Source organism: Passer montanus, unplaced genomic scaffold (genome assembly GCF_014805655.1).
Source record: "Passer montanus isolate IOZ18808 unplaced genomic scaffold, ASM1480565v1 scaffold21, whole genome shotgun sequence".
In the NCBI taxonomy this organism is placed as follows: domain Eukaryota; kingdom Metazoa; phylum Chordata; class Aves; order Passeriformes; family Passeridae; genus Passer; species Passer montanus.
The window spans coordinates 10587466-10612534 of NW_024366703.1; the positions used below are offsets into that span (position 1 = coordinate 10587466).

The 25069-nt window shown below is 37.4% G+C and overlaps 1 protein-coding gene across 4 annotated transcripts in view; it reads left to right on the top strand.

Annotated features, from left to right (window-relative positions):
• VTI1A (vesicle transport through interaction with t-SNAREs 1A) overlaps window positions 1-25069 on the top strand; it is a 258947-nt gene that overhangs the window by 1909 nt on the left and 231969 nt on the right. For all 4 annotated transcript variants that reach the window (XM_039708805.1, XM_039708806.1, XM_039708803.1 and 1 more), the window contains exons 2-3: window positions 4979-5037; window positions 9335-9445. In XM_039708805.1, the coding sequence (XP_039564739.1) occupies window positions 4979-5037; window positions 9335-9445 (170 nt within the window). The remainder of the gene's footprint in view (window positions 1-4978; window positions 5038-9334; window positions 9446-25069) is intronic.

Here is a 25069-nt window from a genome sequence, read left to right on the forward strand (position 1 = left end):
TGGTTCATCCTCTGAAAATCAATAGTGCCAGACTGATTTATAGGAAAAGAGAGATTTAATTCCCTAATTGTAAAGAATAGAGATTTGAGTTCCTTATTGTATAGATTTTGGAAGTCATCAGAGTCTGTTCAATAGTAGGAAGAATATTCTGCATCATAGTAGTGCATTTCCATAATCCTCTCCTTGAATCAGCCTCCCTTATTCACTTAGGGAGATTTTGGAGCTTAAATAAAAGATGTTTAAAGAGTGTTGGCTTCAATAGTGACATAGCCTAGAAGCAGCAGGCTTTGAAATCATCACTCTTTTATGAGACCATTAGAAGGTTACTTTTTAAATAGAATTTGCCTCCTCTCAGAGGAGACAGAAGGCATGTTCCCTGCAGGACCAGGAGTGTGGTACTGGGCTAAATGGAGTCAAGATAAGACAAAAGTTAATTTTTTTTCCCCCCATGTTATATTTGTCGTTGGTTCTACATGGTTTGAACTGATTTGCATTACAGCTGCTTCTTGCACTGTACATTTATGGCTTAGCTATTGCTTCTGTCTTCAGGGCTATTCTGTCTTTCATACGGAAAAAAAAATTTCCATGACTTCAAAACAAACTGCAGTCTTAGCTAACAGAGGCATTTGACCACCTGGAAAAAAAAAATCTCTGATTATGCTGAACACTTTATCAGAAATATTTTAAATACGCATTTTTCCCTTGTTTCTTAATAGGAATATTTGCAAGATCTTTGCTTCTTCATCACCAGAAGTTCCAGTTAGTTCTTGTGGCGCTGACTGGGAGAGCCTCAAAAAGAGGATTATGAGGTGGGAGGGGAGCTGAGGTGACAGTTTTCATCTGCAGTGTTTTGAGAGAGATTGCTGATGGCCTTCTTCCTCCCCGCTGGAAGAAGCAGGATGAAAGGTGTAAGGACTTGTGCCACTCTGCATAATAAAGAGAGATCTCCTGAAGTCTAGTGACTGGTTATTTCCCTCTGCTGCCCAAGAGGACCTGCTCTAATGGAGAAATGCTGCTTAATTGGTTTTGCAACATTCCTGCATTCCATGTTGTCAGGACATGATGCTGTCCTGTTCTAGGAGGATGATGGCTCAGCAGACAATCCTGTTGTCACAAATGCATAAGTAGTTCAACAAGAAATGTTACAAAGGCTCTCTGATATCACAGAAACAAGCAGCAGGGACAATAGAACATCTTGGGAAGAAATGTCCTCTGTTGTTGGGGCAGACATCACCTGGAGAATTAAAGAAAGTTATAAATAGAGAAATGCCTTTTAAATAGATTTTCTGTGATGCTGCTGCAGGTCTTTGAAGAATGAAGATCATTGACTGATGTGTTTTGTTAATGCTCCTTGGTGTTTCAGAGAAACATCTATCTTATGATTTGACCAAAAATTCATATAAATTTTGATTGCTTGATATGAAAGAGAGTTTTATTAGCACAAATGGTGATACTTAGTCCATTTCCAGCACAGTAGCCTCTGTTTGTGATGGCTTTGGACTGGAGTGCTGCCATTCTTCTGATACTTGGTACCTGCATTTTCTGCTGGGCAGTCAAAGTGCTGCATTTCAGTTGCAAACAGGTTTAGCTGAAGAAAGCCCCACCTTTCATTTTCTGTTGTACTCCTGCACTGAAGTTTACTGCCTCAGTTTCAGGTCTGGCTCATTATGCTATGCCTCTTGAACCCAGTTTTATAACCCAAAGAGAGAAATGCATGTACTGTTCCATTTGTCTCAGCTGCTGGACAGTAACTTCTGGCAGTGGTGAACATGGAACCACCTGAGTGAGCACAGCAACATCTGCAAGTGGTCTGTGAGCTGAAGCCCCTTGTTACTCAGTCTCCTCCTCACCATCTACTAATGAAAAGCAGCAATTCCACGAGCAGTGGAACTACTCAGTCTTGATCCAGGTTTTTTTGAGATCAAACCAGTGCTGTATTATCTTTCCAGCCTTGTAGACAGATTCCCATCTTTCTGTAACTGCTGTATTTTGGGAGACAAAGAAAGTGTCTAATGCCAGGGCAAAGCTGAAGGAACTGGGGAAAATGTATTGATAGCTTCTTTATTTTAAAAAAGTGATACAACCTTGTGTACAAACAGAGAACAAAACCCCCTTTTGTTTCCAGTCGTTTTCCATAGTTTGTCAATTTCACCACTTAAATTATACAAACTGTGTGGAATATTTTGTTTGGGATATTCTGTCTAGCAATGTAAGGAAAAAAATACATTTAGATGTATTTGATGGAGCATTGTTTTTTATTTTCTCTAAGGGATATTTGAGTTCTCAATCAAACAAAAAATTTATAAAACATCTTTTTCTTCATTTCCTGTGAAAGTATATTTAAGGAAATGATTGAGTAGGCAGGTTGAAAACTGCTAAGTCACACTGGACTAATATAGTTATTAATATGAACATCTTTAATTAGACTGTAACTTGTTTGTCCTGATCTACTTGATGAGTGACAAATTTCTCTTACCCAGAGGAGCTCCCTTGCATCTCACTTTCAGTCTCTGAGCAAGTCATCCTGTGAGTGTTGTGCCCCCCTTCCTATGGGGATTCTGGCTGTGAAATAAGTTGTTTCCTTTGCTTAACCACTGAAGTAAAAGTAAAAATGAAAAGAAATGCTTTGGAACCCATGGTTACGTGGTATTGAGTGCCCTAGAGGATCAGCAGTTGCAACAAGTTTAGCTGCTCTCCTGGAAGTCTGAAGATCCTGCTCCAGAGCTGCAGTGCTGGGATGTTGCCATGTGCCTGCTCACATATCTGTATTTGATGGAAAAACAAAGGCAGTATCTGGGTGATTATGTAGCTGGGCCAGTATTAAAATCTGGAGTTGGGTTAAAATTTAATTAACTAAACCATTGGAGATCATTTGAATACCCTCTCCTCCTAATTTTATGGGAGCAGTTTTAGTTAGACCTTCTGCTGTACTAGTGAGTTTTCCCTACAAAAGGTCTGTAGCTAAATTTCTCTGTGGGATTTTACTGGCCAGTGGACTGCTGAGTAATTCTTGTAATCACAAGTACAAGCAGAATTTGCTTAGTATGAAATACCTTTCAAAAACCCCCAATTTTATATCCCTAAATTTCAGATCACTAAATGTGTTTGAAAATTGTGATTCAATACAACTCTGGGAAGTACCAAAAATGCTATAGTAAATTTATTTTCTGCTGCTATATTTTAAAATTTTATTTCAGCTTCAATAAAATGGTGTTGTGTATTTCATACCTTCCATTGTTTTTATTTTTGTCCATTGTCATCTTGCTGACTTCCAAATGAAGGAAAGAAAAGGTGTTTTGGAATATGAGAGTAGAAATATATGGGGTACCTGGGGAAGGGGCAGATTTCTCTTGATTTTTTATATTAGGAAGATAAAGTGCCATTTTCTGGCTTGGGTGGTATGAGAACCTGGTGGGGAATTAAAGGAAGACAATGTCTGCAGAAAACTACAAGTGCTACACAGAAAATATTTCCTGCATCTTCTGCTGTGTTAGAATCCACCAGACGTGGCAGAGTGAATTCCAGATTTTCAGGAAAGATGGTCCCAAGCCTGATCCTCTGTGGAGGCAGAGCTCCAGTATATGTAACTGAGAAAGGGCAGATTGTGATGTTCCTGTGTCCTTGAATGACAGTGTAGAGTATTTTAGGTGAAGAGAAGATAGATGGATAGGCATTTCAGCCTGTGAGAAGCTGATTTATGTTCCTTTATTAAAGTGGTTCTCTCATGAAATTCAGTGGCTTGTGGAATGCAGAGGATCGAAGAAAATCATCAGATTGTCCCTTTGGGTCTTTAATGTGTCAGTTCCAGGATACAAAGAGAACATGTGGAAGAGGGGCAGGGGGATTCACACTTCAAAACAAAGCTCTGAAGTTTAGAGGTACATGATTAAGCCTTGTGCCAGTGTAGACTTGCCCATTGTGACCTCTGGGGAGCTGTGACTGAAGAAGCCTTGGTGACATTCACTTTTTATCTGCTTCATCAGGCAAACCACCAGAACACGTCTCATGATACTCCTGGTTTCAAACAAAGCATTTGTATGTTGAGAGTTCTGTTAACTTTGTTGACACAATTTAGAGTCTGAAGGCTGGAAGATGTGATGGTAGGATGGAAACCCTTGAATACCCACAGTAATGAAGCAGTGTGGGGGCATTTTATTATCCAGTGTCTGCATATTTCTCAGTCCCCTTTCATGCAGTAACAAACCAAGTGATGAAGCACTTGGGATGTTTGTGATGAAGTGACACAATCTCAGTTCTCAGTTCAGACTGGATTCTCTGCCTGCAAATGGATGGTTGGAGGCAGGACAAAAGTCAGTCTCTGTGGCTGGGATACAGCCTTGCTGGGGATCCTGGCAGATGGTGATTGCTATGTATAGCTTAAAACTTACTTGAATTTTTAAAAATTTCTATATTTTACTACTAATTTCCATTTTTGCTGTTACTAGAAGACAGTGGTTTTCTTGTAGTTCATGTGGCTTTTCATTTTGTATCTGTTGAAACAAAAGAAACAATTCTAGACCCAGCATAGGAGTAGGGGAATAGAAACATCATTTTTCTTCAGACCCTGAATTAATTTTAATTGGGATGCTTGATTTTGTGCATCTCATATTTTTCAAATGAATCTGTTAAGACTTTGTTCTTAAATGTTTTTTTCTTCCATTTAGTGTATGCAAGTGCCTTCTCATGCATTTGTACACACCAACAAGTGCCTGCTGAGGCATAATTCCTACAGCTGAAGCAGCTGTGCTTTCCTAACTAGCAAATGCTGCATAACAGGGCAGAAGAACTTCAAGGATTCTCCTTTTTTTTTTTTTTTTTTTTTTTTAAATTACTAATGTGTGTATCACCATGCATGAGGATGTCACACAGAATAAACGTTGAGTCTGTTTTAGCTGATACATACAATCTTTTGAAATTGCATGTTTTTCTTTCATGGTAAGAGCACAATTATATTGGTACTTTCCTAATTCTGTTTCAGATGAGAAGAAGCAGATGGTTGCAAATGTTGAGAAACAGCTCGAAGAGGCGAGGGAACTGGTATGTTCTGGCCTTTCATATGTTAACTGCAAATTCCTAACAAAAGTATTAGGATCATTGATAGTAACATTTAACACCCATGCCTTAAAAATGCTTAACAGTGATACATTACAAAATGAAATAATAGTCTTGAAATAGTTCTTATTTGAGGATATCAAATACAGGAAGAGTATCTTTTTTTAATCCTGTGTTAAGTGATGCAAGGTTTGTACTATTGCTATAAGTTAATAAGTAGTTACAGACTTAAGAGTTCTGGATTAGGTCTTTAGGAATGGAATTAAATATTTACACACCATGACTTTGATTTTGGCTTGTAAGACCCAAGCACCTGCTTAATTTCATCTATCAAAATGTCTTGTAGAGCAGTAGATCTTTTTTCCATTTTAGCAAGTGAGACATAAAGGTGAGGACAAGGGGGCCATGGCACTGTGAGTCACTGATGAAGAAGAGTGTAGCTGTTAACCAAGCATTAGTTTGTGGTTCACACTGACAAAAAAAATCTCAGTATGTGACAAGCAACATGTGTTAAGGAACTGTGACTCTCTTGTTTATTTTGTTCCCATTATAGTCTGTAGTGTCTTCCATCTGGGAGTATGAGAGTAAAGTTTTGTAGATGTGGAGTAGCTGAGCAGAGGTGCTGGTGACAGCTGAGATTGTCTTTCCCACATGGCCAATAGTTCCTTACCTGAAGCTGCTTTTGTTTATTGCTTGCAAATTGGTTTGGTGTATCTAATGTCAGAAATGTAATCTCAGTGTTAGGATAGGGAAAGAAATTAGCTTTTCTACCCTAGAATTTCTTGTAATGAAAAAAACTTGAAACAGTTATTTGGCTACTAACTAAACAATAAAATCAATTTTTTTTTAAGTTGCATAGGAAGAGAAATGTCTCTTGACTGTTTGTAGGCATATATGGGGCTTTTGGTTTAAAAGTAGAATTATTAGTCTTGTAGACCAGAGCATTGGAATAGCATCCAGTAAAGCTGGATCTTGGGAGGACTTCCTGCAGTTTTGCCGTGTGAGGATGGCAAGACATCTAACCTCTCTGATTTGGTATTCCCAGTGAGAAACATGGTAAATTTATTGTCTCATCTCATGAGGATGTTCTGAAGATACAATTAGGTCTTTTAGGCACTTTCATATTCAAACAGCTACAAAAAGTAGAAATCTAGAAATGTTTTTCAGCTCATTTTGACTACAAGTTGACGTGGCAAAAGACAGAGCAGCACAGAGAAGCTCCAGTGTGGATGGTCATTCAAATTTGGTTTTCTACTCCAGGTAGATTGGAAGGAGCAGAAATTGAGTTAATGGCTTCTTACTTCTCTCCTTATGTCAGAAAAAGATAATCTACATTTGTATTTATTACAAGATTAAAATAAATCCAGTATTTTGTATTTTTATGCTAATGGTGTTCTTCATTTAATGCACTGGCTTTTCTTTCACACTTTTGTTTTAGATCTTTAGATTCAATTATTGGCTTTAAGCAATTATCCAACATGTTTGTGATTAATGTCAAGGCTTGGGTGTAGAAATCAATTTGAACAAACCTTATAATAGCAGAAATGATTAAGAGGATCCTATTTTAAACTAGAGGATACAGTAGAAAATCAAAATAAACCTAATTCATTGCTGCTGATAGTTTTCATGCATTGGTTTGCTTCATTGTCTTGTGTAGTCAAAGCTGGGATTAGCTGATTTTTTTATTTTATTTCCTACTTGGCTAGGAAATAACACTCTCATGTATCATAAATATTATTATAGAGATAATTTATTTGTGTTCACTAACCTGTGATGGTTTTAAAACCCTGTCTGCTTTGTTTGGGTAAAATCACTGGTGTAATTGATTTGATATGTGTACAGAACTGACATGAAAACTTTCAGACTCCCAAGCAGTTCTTTCAAGCCAGAGCTGTGGAGTAAGAAATCTCTGGAGAAAAACCCTGTTGTTCTACATCCAGTGTGGTGTATCTAATAGTTATTTTTACCAGGTTTTCAAGAAAGGTGATTGTTGAGCTAACCTTGGGCAAATTCTTTGAGTGTAAAATCTAGCATGTGCCAGAAGAATTGTGAATTTTTGAGTGAAATTCTACTTTTAAGAAGACAAAACTCTCTCTCTGTTATTTGCCTTTATATTTGATGAAGAACTCATCACAAAATTGTTGTGTTGCAAATGCTGGGTTATTCTTATCTTGTGTTGTTTTGGTTTTTTGTTTTTTTTTGTTTTTTTTTGTTTTTTGTTTTTTGTTTTTTGTTCATATTTCTATTTTAGTTCCACGGCTTTAGAATCAGAATAAAATAGTGAATCTTAACAAGTTTCTTAAAATAAAGCAGCTGATTCCAGAGTTGAGAGCAGATTCATATGGAGAAGTGGGAGGGGGAAACTTATTTTGGAGTGGACAACATCAGCCACACTATTTTGTTGTATTTTTGAATGGAAATATGAAGGGCTGCTCTGCTTTTGCTTGTTTATAAAAAATATTATTTTATGACCAAAAATATGAGTTCTGAAAATGGAGGTGCATGAAATTAGGTTGTACTGAGGTTCACCCTTTCTTGGACCACTATGTTCTGCATGACTTGTCATGGAAATTTCTCAGCTCAGGCACAAAATGCACCATTCAATCTCATTATGAAAATCATTGGTAAATAGTGGTCAACCTAAATATGCTTCACTGTTGTTCCTTGGACGTTACACTCTCCAATATTGACTCTTTAGAATGAACATTTGAGATTTCATGGATCACAGACTGATATTGGTGCAAATTCTGGATTTACTGGTATATGTTTTTGTTTTTATAGAACAGACAAGAATTGAGACTTCATTCAAATACACACACACACACACACACACACATATTATATATATCAATATATATATATGTGAAGGAAATGTTTATAGAACATTTGAGATCAAATATATTAAGATGAAATTGATAAGAAATAAGCTATTAATTCCAGATATTGGTTTAATTTATAATGCCCCTTTGGAAAGTTAAGCCTGAGCTAAAGAACTGGGTAGAATTAGAAATTGCTTTGTGTGTTTCATTTCATTAGTGACTATTTAATTAAAGTCTGCTTTATAGTTTATTATTGAAAATAATTTTGTATAATCAGAATACATCAGGCAAAATTACTTTGGAGTATCTGGTAATTCCACTGATTAAATTCAGATGCTTTTCTTATGATATGAGGATGAAATTTCAAAGTGTAAGCAAGTGATTACATAGGAATAAATTCTAGCAGTCCCTTGTGAAGAACTGCAGCCAGTAGCCTGGGACCCTAATTGAAAAGCATTTCTGCTCCTATGTCATATTGTTCAACCAAGATCAGTAGGAGGTGAGTAAATATTGTTTCAGGTGCCTACAGCAACCAAGGAGAGGTATTCTTTTATCTTTTTAAAGTAAATTGGAAAGATTTTAAAAGGCAGGTGTGGGATTCTTCTGCCTTTCAAAACAGAATTCCTGAACAGGCAGCACCATCTAGAGCAGGCTCCAGGACCCAGTGGGCAGGTAATTAGCAGCCCTCATTTACAACTTTTGGTTTGCTGTACCCCTGTGCCATATTCTTGTATTTCAGGCCCCTTAGAATTCTACATGGCAACAATAAAAAGCTTTTGAAGGATAGAATATATGTCTAATTTTTTTATCCATTTGACTGTATACAAGTTCTTGAATAGCATTGTCATTGAACCCTGAAATTCAGCTATTTAATATTCTTACATATAAATTTGGGACATAGACTTAGGTAGCCAGTTCGGGTTATGTAATTCTGCTGAGTTACCAATGTTTAAAGAAAAAAAGAATTAATTTATTAAACATAAGAATTACTCTATTAAACACACAGACTGATGGAAAATAAAACTTTACATATATATATATATATATACACACACACACATAAATAAGTAAAATACCATTTTCAGCCAGTGGTGTCCAAAACTGCACAGCTAGGTGAAGGAAGGCTTTCTTTTGAACTATGCTCATTTTCAGGAATTATCCTCACTTTTACTATTTTTTTTCCATTAAGATGTGTTCATCACAGTTGGAATGAAATCCAGAAATGTTTGGCTCGAGTCATTCCTTCTGAGTGTTAATAATACTAGTGTTGTCACTTGTTTCTTGACTTACAACTGTGCAAAGATTTTGATAAATTCTTTGTATATTGCAGAATAACCAACATTTTTCCTCATAAAGAAGGAATATTTCTTGAACTTAGGTATATTTCTTGAACTCAGGTAAATTTGTTCTTGCTGAAATTAACCTTTTGATTTATATAGCTCCTCTTTATTTTCACTTGTCAGCTTGAGCAGATGGAACTTGAAGTTCGAGAGATCCCACCCCAAAGCCGAGGGATGTACAGCAGTCGAATGAGAAGCTACAAACAAGAAATGGGAAAACTTGAAGCTGATTTCGTGAGTTTTTAACTTATTACATAAAGAAGGCATGTCTAAGAACTTTAAAAATAAAACAATGCAGTTATTCAGGCAGACAAGAGGGCATTTTTGACTAGTGTGAGAGATGAGTTCTGCATGTATCTTGCTATGTATGTGGACAGATGAAAACTAAACTGGGGAAGAGAAGCTTTCCTTTTAGCAGCAGTCCCATACCAGTATTCCAATTGCTAGCCTCCTGTCCCTTTACCCTGGAACTCTGTTGTTTCTCCATCATTAGATACTGTGAGTGTTCATGATGTATGCGAAATAGGCAGTTTTTAATCCTATTTTTCAAGGAATTACAACTTGTAGTAATGTGGGCAGTAACATGAAAGCAGTATAATCTCCAATCCATGGAATTTTTGAATGTAGTTTATCTCATGTGCACTTCATTTGTTAGTCGCTGTGTTTTCTTTTCCATTGCACTTAGATTCTTCTTGGCTTTTGTACAAATTGGTTATAAATACTACATTTTTTCATTTTTTTGAGTAATGGATGCAGACTAACAAGATTCCCTTGTCTAGGGGCTTCTGCTACAGTTATCAGTCCTTTTTTTTTGTGACTGGGATTTGCACTGAATAGATTTACATAGAGACAAAACTGTTTCCTGTAAAATCATGAAAAAGTTCAAAGGGATTGCAAAGTGTAGGAAAATGCTATGTTAATTGGCAGCAGCTCAGTTCCTCCAGGGTAGGGAGAAAGAAATAACTAGTGGCAGTATTTTCCATTCACTGGAGAACTGTGAATTTCCTCAGGTTGCTGGCAGCAGTTTAATCCTTCAGGGGAGGGAAGTCAGTGTTTATACCTGCAGCCAAGAAATCCAGCTGACTGTCACTCCTCTGTGCTTCTGCCAAGTTGAGCACTTGCACAAAAATGTATGAGGACATGGTTGCAGTTTGTAAAGTTTGAGGAACGTTAGAATAAAAAGACTTGCGTCAAAATTTTGAGGCAGTCTCATCTCTTCCCCTGTAGGAATTGTGAGTGACCAAACAGTGACTTCCCAGAGAGAGCAATTTCTGGACCAATTGTGAATGCTGTTTATCTTCTCAGATGTGTGAGAATTTGCTGTCAGCATATATTTGTTCCTGGCCTATTTCTGTATGTAGGTGGAATTCATACTTTCATATTCCCAGGCAAGTGAGAATGAGAGAGTTCAGGACTGAACACTGTATGGAAGAGGAGAAATGAGTGCAAGGAAATGCATCATAGCACTGGGAGTTACGTGATCACAAGAACATAAGTTTGTGCTCGAAGTGAAGAAGCAAAAACAACATGAGAAAGAGGAAAGAACAGGTTGTAATAATGGATAGAAACAACAGCTTGAATCCAAGGATCTCCAGCAGAAGATCAAGGAAAGATTATGTGAAGGATGGAGCAAAGTGCTGGAAGAAAACAACTGTGCTTGAAAAAAATCTCTTATATAGCAAATAGTGGTGTTACAACTAAATGCCTTACATAGTTCCAGGTTCCAAGTACTAATATTTTTCTAATTTTGTACATAAGGATTTAAGACTCTTTTGGATTATAATCCAGGAAAATAGCAACTTGTTGGAAACTATTAAACAAAATGAATGGCAAAGACTACATACCTCAGTTCACAGTCTTTTTTCATTAAGTTCTGTATTTCAAATGTAAAGTGAATGCAGAACCAGCACTGGTAGTTTTAGTTTATATTCATTGATAGCATTGATCTTGTGATTAAGAATTGATCTTGTGATTATTTGAATGCCTTATAGCATCTGAAAATTTGCCCTTACCCAAGCAGTTATGGAAAACAGCAGCACAGCTAGGAGAAGGAGACATGAGGTTTGTGGACTGTTCAGTTGTCCATTCTTTACTACAGTTATGGAAAACAGCAGCACAGCAACATGTTTACAGCTAGGAGAAGGAGACATGAGGTTTGTGGACTGTTCAGTTGTCCATTCTTTACTGGCAGGATGAACAACATTAAAGTTTATTTTTGACATTTAATACATCACTGGTGAGTTTATTTTATCTTGAGCAGCATGTGTAATAATGAGAAAATGCCATCGCTGTAATATTGTTTATTAGGTGCCGTGGCATCATTGTGAATATGTAGGGCTTTTTCCCTGTACACTTTACTATATTGAAGTATATTCTGAAAAATACAGATTTAAGCTATTTTGAGCTGTACTTAGAGAACTTACTCCAAACATGGATTTTCATCTCTAACTTTGTAAACTGTTATATTGTTTATTAGGTGCTGTGGCATCTTTGTGAATATGTAGGGCTTTTTTACACTTTACTATATTGAAGTACATTCTGAAAAATACAGATTTAAGCTCTTTTGAGCTGTACTTAGAGAACTTACTCCAAACATGGATTTTCATCTCTAACTTTGTAATCAAATAGGAAAAAAAATTGCAAATATGAGATTTATTTCCTCTCATTGCTAATCCTTGTTGGTTTGAGACCTGCAGTTAGGTGTCAGTGCTCTGCAGTCCAGGAGTGTGTGAAGGCAAAGGCATCTACCGATGCATGAGATGGCACATGCATAGTTGGTAACACACTAATTGCAGTAAATAATAACCAAACAGTAAAAAACACCTTGTCTTAGCCCTCTCTCTTGAAGGGCAACAGTGATAATGAAAAAAAGAATAGCACAATTTTGTCTTTAAAAGTATTCAGGAAGTCCAAACAGTAAAAAACACCTTGTCCTGTCTTAGCCCTCTCTCTTGAAGGGCAACAGTGATAATGAAAAAAAGAATAGCACAATTTTGTCTTTAAAAGTATTCAGGAAGCATAGCACTGTGAATACTGATGGGAAAATGAGCTGGGCAAGCACTGTACCTCAGCTTTAGGCAGGAGGTGTTACTGGTGCTCCCCTCAGTGCTCTGCAGTCTTCCCTGGGGAGAAATACCAGAACAGGGCAAGCATGAAGTGATGCTTCTCTGCAGAAAAGCTGCACACATCTCCTAAAGCCAACTTTCAGGCTTGTGATAAACGTAGTGAAGCAGAATGAAGCTGTTTAATAAGACTTTAGCTGTCTTTTTTTTCACTTGCAGATGTAAATCTTGTGTTTAAATGTAAATCATTTTCAATATCTCATCCCAGGCCTTTCATTTCTGTAGGGGGGTTGGTCCCCGTTAGGTCAGGGAGGACTGTGGGGCCCATGAACGCGCTGCTGGCTCTATCTTGTGGCCCCAAGTGGAGTTGCACATCACAGCCTGGTGTTTTCCAGGCTGCTCCATGGCTTGGGACCCGCTGCCAGAGTTCCTGAAGCTTAAAACAACTAACAATCTTCCTATCAGAAGTCCTTTTCCTGCATCTAGCAATGCACCACTGTGCAGTTTATGTAGGCACACAGTTTGTGGTGATTGTGGCACAGCTGTGGCAGCAGGTGAGCAGCACTGACAGCAATGAGCCATGGAGTGCCCAGGGACACTGACCAACACCAAAGGGAGCAGAGGGCACACAGGGGCAATGCTTGAAGGTGAGGGGGATAAAAGGCTGGGCTACAGAACAAAAAGAACGGATGCTTGCAGTTTTCTGAAGTGATATGGTGTTACTCTGTATGGGCCTGAAGCCTTCTGGTGTGATAAGGTGTTACCCTGTATAGGTTGAAGCCTTCTGATATTGTATGGTGACACTCTGTGTGTCATGGCCATCTCAACTGCAGTATGTGCTGTGACAGGTTTAGGCTTGTAAATATTTTTTTTTGGTTGTTTCAGACGTAGAATGTCTACGGTGCCTATTTGAAGTAAGTTCTGATAGTAAAAAAAGTATTATAAGTACATGGACAATAAGTGTTGTTTATTCATATAAATAAAGCATTTTATGTTAATTTTTACCTAAAAGTAGCCAGTTTCCTTTAAACGGTGGGGATATATAGTGGTAAAAGGCTTCTAGATTTTATAAGCATTACTGTGAGATAAATCTATCCTACTCCATGTGAAAATGTGACTCCATAAACCTAGCAAATATGAGGTTATTTCCTAGCATTTGTATCCATCCCCAGGGTTCCATGTGCTGACTCAATGTCAGGGCACCATAAAATAGAAAAAAACAAAGACAGGCATTTATTTTCCTGAAAAGCCTACTGCTGGCATGTGAAGCATTCAAATATATGAGGAAATATAAAAATCTTGTAAGACCACATTATACAGTAACATTTGTGTTATAAAAATGAATATTGCATGATCAGTATTGAAAATGAGATGAGCATATTGAGAAAAAAGAAATAACTATCAAGTCAAGGAGGCTACGTAGGAACTGCTCCTATTCTGTTGGCAGCACAGAGGTAAATCTTGTAGGTAGCATTTGTTATCAGTTCAGGAGACAGTGCTCAATCCTTTTAAATCCTCAGAATTGGTACTGATTTTGGTAATTGTGACTTTCAGAATAACCTTTAAAAGAAAAAAAAAAGAGGGGGACTGGGCAAATTTGCAGATACAGAGATACATTGTATGAAATTTGAGTAAACATTTAAACATTGTTGGCATTTTATGATAGCTTCAGTCATTAGTGAGGTATGTATTTACAATTTATACCTCATGCAGGTTCCTTTTGAGATTACTGTTAAAACTTCAGCTGCTGTTAAGCTTTAAAAACATTTAAGGAGATAATCAGTGGAATTTTATTGGATAGAGTTAGTTCTTTTGTATGACTCTCAAATACCACCTGAGTCCAGAAGCTCACCTGAACAACTCATACAGCTGTGTCTGTTATGTTCTGGCTATTTTGCAAATACCACTTCCCCCATTTCAGGTTTAGTTATCTACCCAGACAAATGTGGCTGTAAGCACATGAAACTATTTGTGAAATGACAAGTTGTTGGCTGTATCCTTATGGCCAGTCTTCCCTTGGTCTGCAGTTGGAACTAAAACTTGGAGACTCAACTATTGCTGCTGGGTTATTTTGATTTATAAAGCAAATAGTGCAATAATGTTTTGTACTTACAAAATTGTGGGACTGCTGTGTGTATATCTTAATTGCTGTATCCTAACAGTGCTCTTGAAAGCAGGGAATCTGTCATGCCAAAATGTCATGTGTGCACAAGAACCTTGCCTGGGCAGGTACAGGTGCCTTTAGTGAAACCTGACCTGTTGACTCATTTAAAAGTTCTGAAATCAGATTGGTTTTCACTCTGTGAATAGTACAGCTCTTTTGAATGGGGCTGTGGAGGATTTGTTTTAATGCACACAAGGTTGAACTAAGTTTCAGAAGAAAGAATTTGAATTATCTGGCCGTGTACTTTGACAACCTAATTTTGAAAAAGCATATTGTGAACAAAAGTTCCTTCACTGCCATTTTTATAGATACTGTCACCTTCTTGAGATAAGTAATCACTCCTCTACATTCTACTCAAACTGCTCCTTACAGAGGTACTGTTTGTTTTCCTCTGTTACTTTTCTAATAACTTCTGATACAATATTTGTCTGCCTGACTGTGGCTGAGCATTGGGTTGGTTTCTTTTCTATAGAGGCTAACTCCACATTGTCTTCAGCTTGTTTTCACTTGTGGGTTTGTGGTGGAAAAAGTTGGGGGCATTTGGCCTTTTGAAATTACTTGATTTATAGTAGTGCTATTTTAAATGGGGGGGGGGGGGAAGTGATACAGGAAAAACTGTTGGGGGGTTTGTTTTTTTGTTGTTGTTGTTGTTATTGTTGTTGTTTTATGGGTTTTTTGGGGTTTTTTTGGTTTTTTGGGTTTTCTTGTTTTTTGTTTTGTTTTGTTTTTATTTAATAAAATTCAAGGCCTAAACTAATGAAATATTAGGAAGTGGTATAACTTAGAACACCTGTAGAAAATTTAAATGAATAAATAACCCCTAAGTTATTTATGTCTTAAGTTTCTTTGTATTGTTTTGTGTGGAAGTATGCAGATGGAAGTAATTGTATTTCATAACAGAATTTTCTAGTGATGAGATGCTTTTCTGTGGAGGAAAATGTGAAAGATGGGAGTTAACATGCTTAATTTGTAATTAACCTAATGGGTTATGATCATCTTAGCTGAGATTCCTGAGAGGCCACACCAGCGAAACACACCTAAGCTCCTGGGCTTTGTAATTCTGTAGGTATTGCTTACAAAGAATCATCCCGTGTTTGACCAATAAGTGTGTTATGAATCTCATAACTCAATGTGTGAAGAGATAATATGATTGGTGAGGGCAACCAAACAGCAATTTTTTTATGTCAGCAAAGCTAATGCCTTGAGTAGATTCTTCTCTCAACCAACTCCCCCTTGACCCTCAGAGGGAATTCTGTGTCTGTCTCATCTGTTAACACATAGGGCTGAGACTGGTGACTTCTGTGGTGGCTCTTTGTTGGTCCTTCAGCAAGTTGTGGTGGAGGTGATGCACATGATTTTAAGAAAAACCCATTTGTGTAGCTTAGACTTGGCTGACTGGTTACAAATAAAGGTGTTTTCAGGAAGTGATTTGGTGAGTCTGATAACTCGTGTGTGGCTGGGGGCTGTGAATAATGGAAGGTGTATGACTCACACAGAGCACTGTAAGCATTTATGCCTTTTTCCTTTCTCCCTTCACACACAAAATGTTTCTGTAGTAAATTAAGCTGAAAAGTGGTCTGTGGCAGACCAGCTGATAGTTTGTAGACATGTTCAAATTTCAGCCCTTTCCCAGGTAGAAAACTGCAATTTCTCTGTTTACCATGGAGTTTGTCCTTATGTTAAAACTTCTACTTCTGAAAATAGTATAATTAAGTATGTTTGCTCTTTCTAAAAGAGGGTGGAAGAAACCATGTTCACTCAAAATTTCTTCTAGCCAGCTGATGTGTAAAGTGACTTCATATGGAAAAGGTGAATGCTGGGGGGAAGGGAGAGTGCTTTATTGTTTGCCACTCCCTCAGTGATTTCTTATTCTACCCAAGTGATACTCCCATACCTGTCATGCAAAAAGAAGTGGCTGTTGCTGTCCTGTTTTCGATAGCAGTAATGAAGGTTCTGTAGTTGAACATGGGTGTAGGAGGTCATGATGAATGAGGAAAACAGGGTGTACCTCATGCTCACTTCATGGTATTGCTCACCTGCTGCACTCCTTTAAGTAGAAGTTTGATTTTCTTTCTATCCTGAGCTTGAAACATAAAGATTACAAAAAAAGAAATCTGACAAACTGAGCAAAACCCCCACCATTTGAATGTACTTGCAGGCTACAACTGCACTCTCGATTTACTTAATGTGTTATGATGCTTTTTGTTACTGTGTTTTTTGTTTGGTTGGGGTTTTTTTTGTTTTGGTTTTTTTTTGCCAGCCAGAGCGAGGATAGTTTGCATTTCAGTGCTGACTAGGAAGAGATATATGCTACAGATAAATCATAAAAAAATAGAGAGAAGGTTCTTTTTGGCAGGGCAGGATTTTAATTCCGGCCGTTCGCGGTGTGCTGTCCACGCAGTGACGCTGGGTGGCGCTGTTTGTTTGCAAAGCAAGTGTCGCTTCCCCCCCTTTTTTCCCTTAGTTTCTTTTTTTTTTTCTATTTGCCTTTTTTTTTTTTTGCTTTGGTAGTAACTGAAATTACTGTTTCATGAATAAAATATTTCTGGTGGGATTTGCATTTCTATATTGGCTGAAGATACTGTGTTGAATGTTTTATTAACCAGCCCAGTGCAACTGTCAGCCTATTAAAGAGATCCAATGGACCCTGTTTAGCTAAATAAACTAAATAAATCCAATTCGTCAAATTGTGTTCCTGGCTGTTTATTTTCCATTCTTTTGATGTACAGTTTATTTTAAGTTAAAGCCACATAGATTTAAAAATTAATGTGAAAATAGAATGTAGTGTTTGAAACATGAGAAGACTAATTGCCATGGTCAAAAATAGCTTCCCTTTATAGTGAAGTTGCCATCTGGTAAATGGTGAACTTTTTATTTGTGACTGATTAACTGTCCCATGTCAAAAATTAGTTGGCAAACGAGTGGTTAATAGCTTTTTTTGCCAGCTTGGTTTTGTTGCTTCCATGAAGAGAAACTTGAAATGTAAGCACTGCTGTTAAAAATAACTGTTTCTATCCAGCTTCAAGAGGTTGGTTCTTTATCTTGATATTTTCTCAATCAGAATTCAAGGGGAAAATTTTATATGGCCATTACATATTAAATGCTTGTTGAAATTCTCATGACATTGTAAACAAATATTGGAATGTTTAAAAAAAAAACCCTCTTAGCATAATTGAATACATTGCATGTCTGGTTGTCAAACAGTTGTCAAACATTACAAATACTAGCATTCATTATATTCTGATAGTACTAATAATATTTTAGTTACCTTGTTTCTGCTGAAAACCTTTGCCACAGAATAGCAGGAAACTGTAGATTTATGGTAATGTTACTGGGATAGTAAATTTTTTTCTGTGCCAGTTGCAAGTTCCTGTAAATGTAAATACATTCTGAATTTGTTAATAAGAGATATAGAGCAAATACATCCATCACTGTTTCTTTTTCTTTCTGATGCTTTCCACAGCACAGATTTAGTGATGTTACATGTTAACTTCTGTGTGTTTTACAAGAAATCAGAGTTGCCAGGTATCATGTTTTACATAGTTTTGTTTTTATGATCTTGGGTTTCCAAAAGTGGAATACTGAAATTTAATGTAATAGAAATACAGTTCGATGAAATTGCATTTCTGGCTCTTTTCTCAAGAAGTCTACTGTAATTGATTGAGCAGCCTTTGTGAAAACCTAATGTGTTAGATTAATTCAAAACTGTCAGGGATTCTTAAGAAAAATCATTTAATCAAGTAAGTCCACCTTTTTTCTTGCCGATTTTTCTTACTAACCAAAATGGTAAATTTTTTTCCACCTCTACCCCAAATTGAAAGCAGATATTTAGGCAGATGTCATCAGTGTTGGATAGAGTGCTGTTCTCTTCTGTAGGTAGACTTTAATTTGTATTAAAAATTATTACATTTCTTTAAAGTTTTCTAGCTGCAAATGTTTTAATATGCTAATTAAAAACTAAACCACACCTCTTTTGTCTCAGGAAAAAACCTTACCATTTTGTGCTCTAAGCTGGTTCTTTTTAATATACTATTAAAAAACCCAGAAGGAACTTTAAGATTCTGTAAAACTGGCTATCAGAGGTAAAAAAATAGGGACTTTTATTGCAGTGGAGATGTCATCTTGTTTCTGGCTTTTTGTGAGGAAAGAATAGAAAGTGAAAAAATGGAGCTGGAGGTGTATTAGAGTGATACTGCGTCCTCCTAGTAATGTTCTTTACTATGTGAAACATATGGAAAAAGTGTGAATGTCTCTCTTCTTTTGTTTGGTAGCTTTTTGTTTTTACTCTGCAATCATTTAGTAGTCTGTCCCAAATACAGCCAGCTTCCCTTAAAGCTGCTGTACAAACCTCAACAAAAAGTGGTTCTTGGCCACAAAGTCTATTTAAACTTGCTGTTCTTGCTCAGTTAGGGAGGAAATCCCTGCAAAGGCTAGAGGATCTAAAGTTGTACATTTGACAATTTAATGCTTGTATACATTTATAATAAGTGGATCAAATGCAGCACCTCCCTTACTTTTCATTTGCTTTTTATAAACTGCCTTTAGGGTGCCAGTGTGAGGAAAATAGGCCTTTTCCAATATTTAATGAATACTACAGAGGTTTCATTCCTAAAAGAGGTGATCAATGAAAATTAGAGTGGAAATAGAAAGATTACAGATAGTAAAAAGGACTATAGCAGGTGGTTTCAGGGATCAGCAGAAGAACAGAATAATTTTTCCTTCTATAGTAACTTTTAACCATTTCACGTGGGTGTAATGAAAAAAGGGTTTTTCTAACTAAATATTTGGTGCCTGGCATATAAAGAGAAAGAAAAGGGGGAGTGTGTGTGTGGGCTCTGCATGTTTCCCATTGAGTGGCATTTGTGCATGCTTTTGGAACCCCCACAACTTTCCAACGTGTCCTTAGTTTGTTTTTTTATTTTCTGAGGAGTTAAGACTAGAATGAATAAGGGTAGTGTTTGCCAACTTACCCTCCTGGTCAGTGTGGAAAACACTGAATTGCAATTGCAGGCTTTGTACCTGTTCACTAAAGATTCAAATGTGAATTCTGGCAAGTCAAAGAAAAGGCTTGTATTGTGTCTGGTGGGTCTTGGCTTGAGCCTTAGTTAGAAAATGCTCCTGCATTATGAATTTAACACCTCCTTTTCACTGATTCCTGAGTAAAGGTTTGAGCCATTATTAAATCGAATGTAACTTTTGCTAGGTCCTGTCACCAAGCAGGGAAGAAAGTGTTTATTTAATATTTTATTTGAGAGAATAACTGCATTAATATCAAAGTAAATTCTCTTATTTCAAAATCTGAAAAGTTACTTTCCATTACAGTGGTTAGTATTTTGGGACGTGTAACTGCAGATGTTTTGTCACAGGGATCCCCATTTGTGGAGTGCCTAGCACAAAGGGATTTCTCACTCTTGACTACAGCTCTTTGGCACTGTAATGAGTATTAACTAAATAGAACTATGCAAAGGACTGAGTTGTTATGTTAATGTGTTTCTTGTGATTATTTTTATTTGTGGAAGAAATACAGATTAGTGTCAATGTTATAAGTTGTTCCATCAGCAGCTGTCTTTGAAACTGCAGGTTTTTATGTTACGTGTTCCTGTTAAAATTTCTAGCATCCTTAAAAAACGAGAAGCATTTATCTGTGATAAATGTGTTTGTGAGTAAAATTAATAATGCTAAGGCAGGGTCTAAACCACAGTGCTAGGATTTTTTTAGTCAAAAGAAAATGTTTGATTTGTACTGACTGTTTTGTGTAGTTTCATAATTCAATGTCATTAAGACCCTGAATTGACCATGTGATTCCCTCTTCTTTCTGCCCAGTCCTCAGGAGAAATCAGATTCTCTGGTTCAGTTGTGCAAGCTTCCCACAAAGTTAGTTCAGTCAACTAAATCAAGGTAAAAAGTTACAGAAAGGTCAGGATTAAGTTAGGGGTTGCTAACCTGAATTGCTTTCCCAGCCTTTTAAAGCCCTTAGTGCTCCTTTTGTCTTTTTCTTACCTTCTGTCATGTTGTCCTCCTGTTAGATCTTTATTTCAGTTGAAGGCACCTGGGCTGCATCTTTCTCCTGACCCATACTTGGAGTCACTTTCAAACGTGTTATTAAATCCCTTTTTTCCATTCATGAGCTACATGTCTGGCATTCAGCAATGCAGATTGGTGGCTCAGCACTTGGGCCCTGTAGAGAGCTTGGTTTAAAATGCGTGTATTTTAGAATGAACATAAGGAAAATTCACTCCTTTCTCCCCTCATTTTTCCTCTTCCTTTTTTTGTTTCTCTTTCTGGGGCAAATGTTAAAAGTTTTTACTTTAATTTGTACCCGAAAAGTACTCTGTTGCTAAGGTCAGAACTACTGAGTTCTCTCTTAATGTAGAACCAGTTTCCAACTCATTTGTATGTTTTTAAAAAGTCTTAGCTAAGGACTTTTCTCCCATCTGGGGCTTCTTGTACAGTGGTGGTGTTTGCTTGGGCAAAATCCCCCAATTTCCTCACTTACTGCATGTGAGTCTGAATAGAATTGCTTTTTCAGGAAAATTAACTGGAAACTCCATTTCAAGTATGCACTGAACAGACATGAGGGTCTGAACAAAATACTGGTGTTTCAGGCAGCTTTGAACCATGTTGAAGGGAAGATGTTTGATCTAAGAACTGGGCCAAATCTATTCTGCAATAAAACCTGAAATCATGTACACTACAGAAAAAATAGTGGAAGAACTCCAACATGCTTCTGGTGTAGATAAATGTATTCTTTTGGAGCAAGACTTCCTTTTGAGGTCCTTCCTTCCTTTGTGAAAAATTTGGACCCTGTGGAAATTTTCATTCCCTTTCTTGTACCCTGTATCAGACAAAGGAAACCAGGACAGGTGCTTCTGTAGCCTGAAATATCATAGAATCACAGAATGGTTTGGACTGGAAGGGACCTTCAAGATCATGTGGTTCCAACACCCTTTCCCCTTGTCAGGGACATCTTCCACTAAACCAGGTTGCTCAAAGCCCATCCAGTCTGGCCTTGAACACTCCCAGGGATGGGTCTGGGTAATCTTATGGCTAATAAGCATAATTAATTATGTTTATTAATAAGTTTGGGCAATTTTTCATTTTTGGAAATTGTCTTCTCAGTCACTTATGTTGGAACATGTGTCAGTTCTTTCACCCTACTTGTCATTTGAACAGAAAAATGAAGCCTCTGGTTTTCCGTTTTATCCAATCTGCTTTCAAGGTCTTCAGCACTAAATTTCTGATAGCAACAAAGGATTAGTGGCTTACTTTTCTGATATTGCATACCTAGGTCCCTGCTGTACTCACTGCATTTGTGATTTTGATGCAGAAGTGACACAAAACATTAAAATCCCACAAAAATTATCAATGTGAAATCCAGATCAGCCCTTTGAGGGCACATTTAGCATGTCTGGTGAATTCTAAGAAAACACTATCATTATCCCTGCCAGGTACATTTTACAGTTAAGAGACTGGGCAAGGCCAGGCCATGGTTTGTGATGTCCGTAGTATCAAATTTAGCATGGTCTTGGTTGTATAATAGTAAATTCTTTACTGTATCTAATTCTGAGGTGTAGAGTTGGACTTTCTGAAGAAAAGAAAAGCCTCCTCCAGCAAAGAGAGCTGTCCATTCTGTGGCACCCCCTGCCTTTAAACTTCTGTGCCCCTGGTTGTTACTTGGCCTGAGTGTGGCTTGGGCCAATCTATGTGTTTGAGCTAATCTATGCCGTGGAGTTTATCCTTGCATTCAGATAAAGGCTTTTTCCCCCTGCAGAGCAAGCTGCTGCAGTCTGGGGTGACTCACTGGTGAGGTGTTTGGCTGTATAGTCATAGGGGGGATAAAATCCTTGAAAGGTGGCTATGCTGCCTCTTGTTACATTTTTGGGGGAAGTCTCTAGAAACAAGTGAGAACAGGTTGTTCTCCTGACATTACAAAGAAAGAAGAGGAATCCTTGGTAGTAGGAGTCTTCTTGAGGGAATTGAATCAAGCACCTTCTGTGGAAAATGGAAACAAATCCATTGCTTTGCTCAACTTCAGAGTTGTATTCAAAGTTTCTTTTGCCTTATATTTTACCTTTATGAGACTTATTATATTTTAGAAAAAGAAATCTTTGGCACATGTTTAAATATAGGTGAACAAATCTGTGCATTTTTGTTCATTTGTTGGGATTTTTTTAATATTAAAAAATTATTTTAAACATTTTTTTTTAGTATTAACAAAGTCCTTTCCTCTGGCCCAAAAAGTCAAAGTGAAATTCAGATTCTCTAGGATATATAGTCTGTCTGTAAACTTCATTGTTGGACACATCACTTCAAAAATAGCCATATGAAGAAAAATGTGTGATGCACTTATTGACAGAGAAAAGCCAATAAATCCAATTTGATTTGGGAAGCTGAGAAATATTTTAATAACTTTCTGACGTTCTCCTGTAGTCCTTATTTACCTTATCAATAGTTATGGTGACATATGATTGTCAACTTTTTATATTAAACCAAACTAATAAATTAAACATGTTGTGTTTATACCTGATGAAAGCTGACGTTTTGGAAAGGTGTTAAAATATACTGACAGGTCTTGTTCATAAACTCCTTTGGTATAAATATGTAGATGACATCTTTAGATATTGTTTGTACATAGGCTGATAGGCAGGAAACGTTGACAACGTAACAAATGCAAATGTCAACCCCACAATTTAACCTTTCTGTGTAGGAAAAGATGTTAGTTTTAAGTTACATGTATCTTTTAACTTTATTTTCAAAGTTTTTTTTGAGCCTGTTATCATTGCTGTTTCATGTGCCACTGAAAGTAACACTGCAATAAGAAAGATTTGCACTTAAGAGCTTTTCTCTGTGGTGTTCCTACTTAAATGACTGCAGCTGAGAGGGTGTTTTTTCTTCTAATTCTTTTTATTTTTCATGTTTGTCTAGTACCTTCTGAATCTCTTTGCAATATTATCTGTTCATTCCTTACTTGCCAGTGATTCAGGGCTTGTGTGACTCAAGGGCAGTAAACCAGTAAAACTATTCTAAAATGTTAGAGTAGTTTCTTGTAACAACAGACAGATGTCCTTGGCCTTAACCTGCATCAGGGTTGCTTCGTCTGCTGGATATTTCTGATTTGAAATTTGTGTTCTCCATGGCAATGTAAATCCATTATGTGTTCTCTGCTTGACATTTTTTCCACATTCTCCACAAGCTGTGATTAATATAAAATCCTGCTAAAGTTAAAGGTCAGTTCTGAGTGTCTGGGGCCCTGAGCAGTGTCCCCACCCACCCATGACCCAGGGCTCTACTTCAGGGCTGTTTTCCCCTGCTTGGGGGATGCTGTGGAATGCTGCTCTCAGGTCCCCATGGCCCTGCTGAGCTGCACCCTGATTAAATTCTGGCCTGAACTTGCTGGCAGTGGGAGCTGTGCAGCTCTCCCAGGTGTCCATGGCACATGTGACTTCACAGGCCATGGTCTTTCTGACTTTTAAAACTACTTGATGGGAACAGCTCCAGTGGTCATTTCTGTCCCCTTCCTGGGCACCTCTGCCTGAGGTCTGGAGTCTGGGTGAGCAGCTTGGGATCTTTTGTGTGCAGCGTGCAGGAGTTTTAGTGGGATTTCATAGTGTTGACCTAGAGCATGCATTGAAATACCAACTACCTTGCACTGCATTCAGAATGGGAACACCCATCTTGATTCCGATGGCTGCAAGGAGAGTTCCTACAGAAACCTGCCCATCTGAATTGTGTCCCTCAATTTCCCATTTTAGATTTGGGAGGAGCTTCAAGAAGAAAAACCTTGTCCTCTGTCAGCCAGGCTTTCCATTCTGTCTTTGGTGACCAATTTTACCACTAAGATGAGTTTTCCCACAGTGTTCTTGCTGCTGCTTCGTGCAGTTCATTTATCGCAACTGGAAGTGCACAGGTAGATTGGAAGTGTGTTGGTAGATGATCTCATAACGTTTCACACAATTCCAGCAGAGTGGTTTGAATATTCTTTCTATAATACCTAAGGATGTATCTGTGAATCTCATCAAGGGGACTCCATCCCTTCCTCCTATGTCATTGAACGTACTCCATGTGTCAGATAGAGAAGCTGACCAGAAATACAGAAATTTTGGAAGGGGAGGTGGGCATTAATTGTTTGTGGTGCTGTAGTGTTGGAATCAAAGCTGTTGCTGGTGTGGCAGGAATTACAGTATGCTAAATTTTAGCAGTGGTAAAGGATGTTGCTACTGGTTTTGTTGGTTTTCCTTTGTTATAAATTAGTTAAAATGTCCACGGTCACAACTCAATCTCTGTTATAAATGAAAACAAAAATGTACCAAAAGTTTTGGTGTTCTCTAAGTGCCTGAGGTACTTAATGAAAGTCAAAGTAATAGGAGGTTAGTGCAGGCATATAAAATTTAATAGTTTTGCAAGGCTTCAGGTACATTAAAAAACTTTTTCCAGAATAATTAACTACTTTAACTTGGTATTAAGTCAGTCAGCCAATTAGTGCAGTACTGTTTTGTATTGTGGAAACTTTCATACTGCATTAATGAACACCAACCTTTTGAGCTGATACTTCTACACTTAGACTGACCTATATATTATGTATTACTTAAAGATAGCTCTGAAGAGTGTTTTTCAGATGCATATTGTTTTCTT